At 36.4% G+C, this 10,513-nt stretch overlaps 1 protein-coding gene across 5 annotated transcripts in view; it reads left to right on the top strand.

Moving 5' to 3' along the window:
* Positions 1 to 10,513, top strand: part of LOC106884072 (band 4.1-like protein 5) — a 233,425-nt gene that overhangs the window by 221,468 nt on the left and 1,444 nt on the right. For 4 of the 5 annotated variants that reach the window (XM_052974297.1, XM_052974296.1, XM_052974295.1 and 1 more), the window contains 3 exons: positions 468 to 542; positions 2,294 to 2,384; positions 4,021 to 5,037. In XM_052974297.1, coding sequence (XP_052830257.1) covers positions 468 to 542; positions 2,294 to 2,384; positions 4,021 to 5,037 — 1,183 coding nt within the window. The remainder of the gene's footprint in view (positions 1 to 467; positions 543 to 2,293; positions 2,385 to 4,020; positions 5,038 to 10,513) is intronic. The other variant, XM_052974298.1, reaches the window with a different exon arrangement.

Here is a 10,513-nt window from a genome sequence, read left to right as displayed (position 1 = left end):
AGGGTCAACTAAAATAAGTACCAGTCGAGCACTGGGGTCGATGTAATTGACTTACCCCTCAACCCAAAACTTACTGGCCTTGGGCCAAAATTTGAAATCATCATCATTATTATTATTATCATTATTGATTCTCAGTGGTATAAGGCCTTGAGTTCTTTATTTTAACAGTGGTTTACTAATGAATAAACTAACATTTTAGTGTGTGTTTGCATGTGAATGATTTAAACCAAAATGAGCAAAGAGAAATAACTCAGATTGGCCAGTGGCATGTATAAGTATACCAAATACCAGACAACATAAAATTTTGATTTATTAAAATTACCTCCACCTCTGTGTGTCTGTGTGTGTTTGTAAATATGTACATCAATGAATACCCATTGATGTACAGAAAACTCAAGAAACAATAATCAATACAGGCAGTAGAGTATAATATTTCCTTATTAAGAGCTGAAACTGTCTCATTACAGCAGTCAAGAAGAAACCAGTCGGCTAAAGAAACCCAAATCTATCAGCTCAACTTCGTCCACATCCAGTTGTAACGGGTAACTATATGAGTTATTGCCTCTATTTTTTTTTTTTTTTACTTGTTTCAGTAATTTGATTATGGCCATGTTGGGGTGTCACCTTGGAGAATCTTTTAGGCAAATGAATCAACCCCAGTACTTATTTCTTTTTAAGCCTATTACTTATTCTACCAGTCTCTTTTGCTAAACCACTAAGTTACAGTGACTTAAACACATCAGCACTGGTTGTCAAGCACATACACTCACTCTCTCTCTCTCACACACACACACACACACACACACACACAAGACTGGTTTCAGTTTCCATCTGTTAAATCTGTTCACAAGGCTTTGGTCAACTCTGAAACTGTAGTAGAAGACACTTGCCCAAGGTGCCACGCAGTGCAACTGAACCAAGAACCATGTGGTTGAGAAACAAGCTTCTTACCGCACAGCCATGCCTGTTTATTTATTTTTATTGTTGATGAGAATTTTCTTGTGTATTATTACTAAATTCCATGAGTCAGCAAGAGTTATTTTGAATCATGCCATCACAGAGACTTTTCCTCTAAGCACTGATAGAATTTGATCACTTGGTTACATGAACATCATATTTGATTAAAGATTTTAAATTCAAAAAAGCCCACCCAGTAACAAGGGTCAGTCAACAGTTACTTGCCATGAAGGTTATTTTATTTTAAATCTAGCACTCTAAGAATCAACCAATGTCTATTTTTTTGTATATTGATCTAGATTTTCCTCTGTCTATTTATCTACCCAACCACCTATCTACATCTTCACTATCTATCTATCTAGCTCTCTTTCTCCTTCTCCCTCTCCCTCTCAGGGCAGCGAGCTGGCAGAGTTGTTACCATGCAAGGCAAAAATGCTTAGCAGCATTTCATCCATCTTTACGTTCTGAGTTCAAATGACACTGAGACTGATTTGCCTTTCATTTGATAAAATAAATACCAGTTGTGCCAAAATTTGACCCTAATATTTCTATCTGTTTGTCTATTTATTGATATATCTGTCTATCAATATTTTTTCTCCCTACTCTGCCAATGCAGTCAAGTCTCGAAACCTCCAACAACAAAAAAAAAAATGATATGACAATGAAGATCATTCAACTACATTGATGTTATGGACCCAGACACATTATGTGAAACTGAGGCCCTATCAAAGATAACGATGAACAGAGGTTCCTGGTGCTGCATAGTAAAATGCATCCTCAGTTTGCAGTTGTGTAAAACAGAAGTTGAACATTGATTTGGACTAAATAAATACACATAGACATATCCATATGTATTTTATCATTGTGAAATTCAGCCCAATGAGATAATTTTCAGCAGTCTGGAATGTAGATTAATCCAATAAATGGTGTTGTAATTTCACAACTCATCAGGATTTACTTGTTGTTTGGAGAGATAGATAAAGTGATGCTATGTATAGACACCGGGAATGGTCAGCTGCAGAGTGTAGATGTTAGTGGAATGGATAGATACAGGATGTAGGTGTTGATTCTATTGATGAAGTGTATTGATATTAATTAGACAGACAAACATACCCTATCAATCAATGAATGAAGGAGCTGTAAATGTTCACTAAATTGCCATCGCCTGGAGAAAGACAGTGTGTTGGCTTCTGTTAACTTCTCTCATGAGAACTGTGGTGTCCTAGGAAGAGGGTTACATGTTCCTAGATTTATACCGTGTCTATTATATCTATCGTACCATTATATATTGCTATAAATGGTCAGGGAAAGTCATGTCTTTATTATCTCCTTTCAGTTTTGATGTTCCCAGAATTGAAACAGGAACTGACCAGAAAAAAACAAATGAAGTTTTTGTGACAAATTCAAAAATATCAAAAATTCCTCAGGTAAAATCATTTCATTTTTGTTTTTTAGACACTTCTTGAAGGAAATAGTCTGGGCATGTTTACACAACTATGTTTGTGTTAGTGTGTGCATGCACATGTGCACACATACACATGCATGCAAAGATGTGTAAACATATCACAGACAGAAGAGAAGTTTACATAAACCAGATGCAACTATTCCGGTTGGTAACATTTACATGTTATTCAGCCTAACAAAATCCCTTGTCCTGTTTTATGAGGGAGAAACCTTTTGATGACAGCCGCTAAGAGTTTTCAAACACTTCCAAAATTTAGTCTGTTTCAGATATCTCAAGGGTGACTATAAACAGTAAATGCTATCTGGGTATGCCACTTCCCTAATTCTTATTAATAGCATGTAGCTTACATATTGGGAACTGTTAGGCTGGTGAGCCTATAACTGGTGGGGTGCTGTTTTTAGTTCCAAGGGAGAATTTACAAGTACTAAGAAAAATATAAAATCTTTAATTTTACAAATTTGTAAGTTTTTTTTTCTTATCTTTTACATGTTTCAGTCATTAGACTGGTCATTACAGATTATATTTCAACTACAAATATTATTTATAAATTTTAACATTTACTTGGTTCCTAAGGACTCTTTGATTGTATTTCTCCTGTTATATTACTTATTTTTATTCTATATAACAAAAGAAACACAAAAGTCTTTATAGTTTTTATTTATATTAGATTTAAAATCTCTGCTCCAAAAATGAGACACTGACTATTAATAGGTTAATGAGTTCAAAGTGAAGGTCAGCTTTTAGATCTAGCTTCATCTATCCACAGTTGTTGTTGGTTAGGCCCGTGAACAAAGGCATCAAGTCCGTGACAATAACTTCTTTGATAGAGGAGCATATATATATAGAGAGTTCAGACTTGGGGAGAGATGGGCTCTGCCTAGTTTAGAACAAATAAGACCCACCATATTCCACAATCACAACTATACAATACCATCAAGAGTTAAGAACACATATATGTATATATACACTCACACACACACTTTATTTAATCCCCTCATAGTCTGCCATAATCTACTTTGGTCTATAATTATCCACTGGGTTTCACAGCATTGAGCAGATGAGTGACGTATCTCCAGGAGAGGTGGTCAGTCTGTTATTGATAAGTTTTCACATGGGCAAAAAATAAACTCAGAACTCCAAGCTGACAAATTTAACAACAGTTTCACTGTGCTGCCACTGCTTCCTGTACTGTTCTTGTTTAGACCCAAGTCAACCCCAATCCAACATATCTAACAATCAAATAACTATAACCGTCCCTTTATTCTGTATATCTAGGAATTCATTTTTTTTAAGGCAGTAGGGGTTTGATTTGAGGGAGAGTTGGCTGCTTATCTTAGCTGGTTGAGCTACTGTAGCATAGGGGTTCTCTTGGGTTAACCTTAGTAAACTTACTTAGCCCCCACAGGTAAACAATCCAAGTAAATTATTGGTTTTTAGAGAAGTTGTCATGTATTGAGGTAAGAAATAAACATTTCACTGCTTTCTTGTGCTTTTGTGTTTCCACAATCTTTTAAATTCTTTTATTATTTTTAATGTTGTTGTTGTTGTTGTTGCTTTCTCTTTGAAATAAAACAGTTATTTCTCTTGTGCTTTCACAGCGGGATTCAGCAAGAACAAGGGTCTTGCTGTCTTCTGAAAAGGGGAAACCTCAACTACAGGAGGATGCGTCAAGACACAAGGACACAGCAGGGAAATTATCTTTCCCACCCAGCAGTCCCAGCATCCCTAACAATAATTTCGACAGGGCTTCCATTTCCTCAAAGCCCCCTTCAGCTGAGATACTTATTAATTTCTCCTCAAATAGCAAGAATGGCAATGTGGATGAACCTCAGCCTACTGGAAGGAATCCATTCCGTTCTGGGAATTCTCAAATCCCTTCTCCATTGCAGAAGTCTCCTCCTTCCCAGATTCCTTCAGCACAGGTGACAGTCAATAAAGCTGGTCAACAAAATATTGCCAAAAACCAATCTCAGATGCGTGTGCCATCACAGATCCCATCTCTGTCACAAAATATGCCACCCACCCAGATCCCTACGCTCTCACAAAACTTGCCCCCAAGCAATATCCCTGCTCCATCACAGAGCTCCCCTCCCTCTCAAATCCCTTCTCTTTCACAAAATTCCCCTCCTTCTCTGATCCCTGCACCATCACAAAGCTCCTCTTCTACTCAAATCCCTGCATTTTCTCAGATACCTTCTCCCACATCAAATTCCAAAAATCCCTTTTACAATTCCAAAAACAGGGCTACAAACCCTTTTGCTAATGAAGACAACCAGAAAAGTCTTCCAAGATCTAAGAATCCGTTCATCAGTCTGGCAAATGAGGAATCATTGTCACAAAAGTCTAAGCTACCAGTTCTGAACACAACCAAACCTCAAGACCTTAATATTTTGGATAACCCCTCTTCTAAGAATTCTGACATGAATAGCCCAATAACAGCTGAACTTGATTCTATTGTCGCCACCCTTACCACTGCTGGAGACAACAAGATGATGCCACCACCATCATCTTCCTCATCGGAGCCACAGAAAACTTCTGTTCACTCATCCGAGAGTTCTTCTGCTCCTCCCCTTGTCAGTCGAATCGTCAAGCCTGCCAGTGATGTGGTTATCCATGTAAGTTTCCTCATATCCATTCAGGTTGTCAAGTCTCTTCCAAACTGCTATGTTCATTTTCCACCCCCTCAACTTCCTTCTTTTCCTTTCCTTATTCATTTGTACTCTTCCTTGTCTTACCATTTTTTAGCATGGTTCTTCTAATGATAACATATAGCACTCTTTCACTCTTGTTCCAATTGTCTATTTCTAACTAACACGTCTCCATTTAAAACTAGTTGTAGCCTCCTTGTGCTGGTTATCTCCTTCCCTAATATTTATTAACCTATTAAACAATTTACTCATCCAATGCCTGTGCATCTTGCTCTCCTTTCAACATTCTCACCCTCTTAATTAAACATTTGCTAATTTTCTCTACATGATGTTGTCTATGTCATTATCGTTGTTGTTATTGTTTAGTTCCAGTCAAACCCACATCAAGCAGACTTCTGGTCAAAAGCATCCCAACCATGACCATCAAATTCTTTTGGTGGTCAGGGTGTTATTTAGGACTAATGTGTGGTCTTGCTTTCTTTTTTTTAAGATGATGGGATGTGATTTGAGGGAGATTTGGCTGCTATCTAGCAGATCAAACAATCACAAAGAGGTTTCATCTTTGGCTCTCCTGCTGCTTGTTGATCTTTCCTTCCTGGAGGCATCTAACAAATTTGATTTGTTACATAGCTGACAAAGGAGAGAGAGAGATTTTTGGAACTGGAATGTTGTGGTACTGGAATGTATTAATGTATTGTTATGACACTGTTGTTGTGCTGCTGTAATGTGTTGTTGTGTTGGAATGTGTTAATGTTTCGTAATTGATGCAGTACTGTGTTGTGAGCTGAATGAATTAAACCTTTGCATTCATAACATTTGTGTGGGGATAACATGAAAAAAAAAAAACTTGAAAATCAGATTAGCAAGATAATTAGAAACTCCTATTCAGAATAGAAACAAAAATATTAAAATAGCAAAAAACATAACAGACAAGAGAAATCCCATACTGGTGGTGTTTAAGAAACTTTTTGTAATAGACAAAAGAATCATTGTGGAAACTTGGGGTGATCAAAGAGCTATTTATTTGTAATATTAAAGCAATAAACACTCTGAATTTGGTATAAATGAGGTAGGGTATCTCTTTCAGGTGTGAGTATAACCATTTTGATACCAACTTACCCATGACCACCTTTGCTTCTATGATTCAAATTCAATTTGCTAAAGTGATCTGAATTAAAATCTTTCATTAAAATTCCATGATAATTTATGTTCTAAACATGAGGTTAATCCTTTTGATACTAATCTGCCTGAGACACACACACATGTACACAACAGTCTTCTTTCAGTTCCCCTCTACCAAATCCACTCACAAGGCTTTGGTCAACCCAAGGCTATAGTAGAAGACACTTGCCCAAGGTGCCACACAGTGAGACATGTGGTTGAAAAGCAAGTTTCTCCCCACCCAGCTATGCCTGATTAATTTATGTTCCAAATACCAGATTAATAGTTCTTTCTGCTATAGGCAAAAGGTGTGAAATTTTGTTAGGGTGGAGCTGGTTAATTACGTCATTCCCATTTCTCACCTGGTACTTGATTTATTGACCCCAAAAGGATAAAAGGTAAAAATCAATCTTGACAGCATTTTAACTCACACCAGCTTAATACTGATAAAGTTATTTTACCAAATTCTTCATTTTTAAAATTAATTGAAACAGATGCAATGTTTTTCAACAGAAATACGGTGACAAAAGGGTCTGTAATGACAAAGTTATTTCACTAATTCTTCAGGTGCAAGTGGGGTTCAGTCCCACTGCATGACACCTTGGGCAGGTGCCTTCTACTATAGCCTTGGCCAACCAAAGCCTTGTAAATGGATTTGGTAGAAGGAAACTGAAAGAAGCCTGTTGTATGCATATATATATATATATATATATATATATATATATATATATATATATATATATATATATATGTATGTGTCTTTGTGTCGGTGTTTGTCTCCCCACACTGCTTGACAACTGGTACTGGTGTGTTTACATCCCCATAACTTAGCGATTCAAGAAAAAAGACTGACAGAATAAGTTCTAGGCTTTAAAAAAAATAAGTAGTGGGGTCGATACAGATGACTAAAAATTCTTCAAAGCTGAGCCCCAGCATGACCACAGTCTAATGACTGAAACAAGTAGAAGAAAAGATAAAGGATAGATTATTTCCAAAATTACACCTTCTCCTCAGCTTACAACCAAGTTCCATTCTGACTGACCAGTCATAAGTCAATCTGGTCGTTAGTCACATTAGTCATAAGTCAAGGAGAAGGTGTAATTGAAACAAAGGCAGTGTAGTTCAACAGAAATATGACAACAACAGACTGAATATCCTTGTATCTGATATATATTATCCGTCTGTTATATGGTGCTGTGGAAGTTAAGAACATTAAATGCATACATTTGGTTAAAAAAAATTCAGAGTTCAAACCCAATTAAAGGATATGGCATTTGTTTAGACATAGGACATGTAGAGGAAAGAGAATTTAAGGAACAAATATGTAGAAATGGAAATATAATAGATGAAGTTAATATTTTGGAAAATGCTAAATATTTCAGTTTACTGATTACTCAAGGAATGATATATGTGTGTATATATATATATATATATATATATATATATATATATATGAAAGTAAACAAAGTTTATTTTAGAAGCGTTGAGATGTATTGAGATTTATTTCTGTGTGTGTGTATATATATATATATATATTATTGGATGAATGCATGTTCATCTTTTGGAATTTTTTCCTTAGATTTCTAATGTCTTTTCTTCATACTTTACATTCAAATTTTAGGTATGAATGTATAGGTATGAAAGCTTGTATTGAAATAATGTGTTGCTTGTCTGTCACAGCTAACATTGGCAACTATGTAAACTGAATTGCATTAACCTTTTGCAATATACAACAGAACATCTACAGTGGAACTGAACTCAAGGTCATTGGATTGGTTGTCCACAACCCTAGCCACTCAGCCACTTTATGTTTACCCATAGTGATATAACAAAGTCTCTAAGCAATAAACTATATATTTTCCTTTCTTTTGGTCAAACATAGATGTTATACATTGTTGTTTAACTCCAAAGAGGCCTGATAGGTTAAACCTATGCTCAAAGACATCCCAGCTATGACTATCTGGTCTTAAGGTGTGATTTGTGTAATGCTCAGCTCCCATCATGGTTCATGGTAGTTGTAGTTTAGCCCCAAGCTCAATCCCGACTGAGCAGACCTCTGATCAATGACATTCCATTGGTGACCATCCTATCATTTCAAGGTGTCTTTTCTTTATTATAAAGGAAAAAGATATAATTTGTGAGATATTTGGCTTCTATTTCAAGTAGGTTATATCACTATGGGTAAACATGAAGTGGCTAAGTGTAAAGGGTAGTGGACAACCTTGCTGAAGATCCCTAATTGACTTATAAATGTTATACAAACTATGATGGTTGCTAATGGTATTATTTAACCCTGGGTCAGGCCTGAGTAAGCAGACCTATAATCAAAGACATTCCAGCCACAATCATCTCTGTCTTTCTTCTGGAATTGTGTACCTTACTCTTCTTTTTGTTTTAAGGGTATGATTTGGAGTAGGTTTGGCTGCTATTTCTAGCTGATTGAGCTACTATGTAGTGCCTCCCTTATTAGCTCATATATATCATGGGAGAAGAGAGTGGGAAGTAACCAGTCAGTCTTAACAACACAGTTAGAGAAGTAGACAGACAGACAGAGAGCCACACAGGTATATGGACAGACTGACAGATGGGCATAAGTAGACACCCATGGATAGACACACAGGTAAACAGACAGACAGACACACACACACACACACACACATACAGATAAGAAAAAACAAAACAAGAAAGAAGGGGCTATGCACTGGAAAATATGGAAGGATGATTACCTTTGAACAAAAGCGATGGGAGGGTGGGTGTATGGTCACATGATCACTTTTATACCTCCCCATCCACCCCCACTCTTTTACTATTATTACCACATTCCACATCAAAATAGTCATCAAATCATTAATCCGTTGTTAAACCTGGATGGATCTCTAACGAGGAAATTTGCATGCTTGATTAATTTTATTGTTGTTGCTGCTTGTTTGTTTGTTATTGTTCTTATATCTTTGCTTGTTAACCCATTCTCTGCCTATTTGAAACTTTGTTGTTTGTTTTGGCTTATTTTTTAATTTTTTGTTTTTCCTTTTTGTGACTTTTTTGTTTATTTTTATCTTTGCTTTAGCATTATTTTTTTTTTATTTTGCTTTCTTTTAAAAATATTTTGGGGATTATTTTTTTAATTCCACAGTTTCTATGTCTTAAAAAAATCATTTATTTATCAAGTAATTGTATTTTCTCGGTGTATCGACTTATTAATTTGGAATTGCTTGACATAAATTAATTTGAATATATAATATGATTAATTGATGTGGATTCCCTAATCACAGGTAATTCTGTGAACAGGGCATTCACTTGCTTTATATGTATATATATATATATATATAAACCAAACTCTACACAGTTGCTCAAACTAGAAACAGTAGCCAAACCAGCTTACTATCTCAAAACCAGCTTACTACTTTAAGATAGTAAGCTGGTTTGGCTACTGTTTCTAGTTTGAGCAACTGTGTAGAGTTTGGTTTCTCTAAATACTAGCACTTTGGTTTGTTTTTTTTTTTGTTCTGCAGTGTCCATTATATAGAGAAATTTTTCATTGAGTCTATTAATAGAGCATATTTTAGGGGCCTAAAACGTAAGTCCTTTTTAAGGAAACATGTTAAAAAGAAAATCTATTTGTTAAGTCTTAGGATTTAATTACAACCTGTACCAATGTGGCATGGGAATAGCACTTCGAGCAAGATCGTTCGTCACCATCCTGGCACTTGTGCCAGTGGCACGTGAAAAGACATTCGAGCAAGATCGTTGCCAGAGCCGATAGGCTGGCCCCTATGCAGATGACACGTAAAATACACCATTCCAAGCATGGCCGTTGACCGTTACCAATGTCGCCTCCCTGGCACTTAGGCCAGTGGCACGTGAAAAGACATTCGAGTGAGATTGTTGCCATTGCCAATGAGCTGGCTCCTGTGCAGGTGTCACGTAAAACACACCATTTCGAGTGTGGCCGTTGCCAGTTCCGCCTGACTGGCCCTTGTGCTGGTGGCACGTAAAACACCCACTACACTCTCGGAGTGGTTGGCGTTAGGAAGGGCATCCAGCTGTAGAAACTCTGCCAGATCAGATTGGAGCCTGGTGTCGCCTCCTGGTCCACCAGTCCTCAGTCAAATCGTCCAACCCATGCTAGCATGGAAAGTGGACGTTAAACGATGATGATGATGATGATGATATAAATACATACATATATGTATGTGTATTTATATGTATATTTGTCTATATATGTATGTGTGTATGTATATATATATATATATATATATATATATACACACACACACACACA

This window comes from Octopus bimaculoides, chromosome 18 (assembly GCF_001194135.2).
Source record: "Octopus bimaculoides isolate UCB-OBI-ISO-001 chromosome 18, ASM119413v2, whole genome shotgun sequence".
Classification (NCBI taxonomy): domain Eukaryota; kingdom Metazoa; phylum Mollusca; class Cephalopoda; order Octopoda; family Octopodidae; genus Octopus; species Octopus bimaculoides.
The sequence above is the reverse complement of the archived record's forward strand: the minus strand, read 5'-3'. Positions and strand labels throughout refer to the sequence as shown.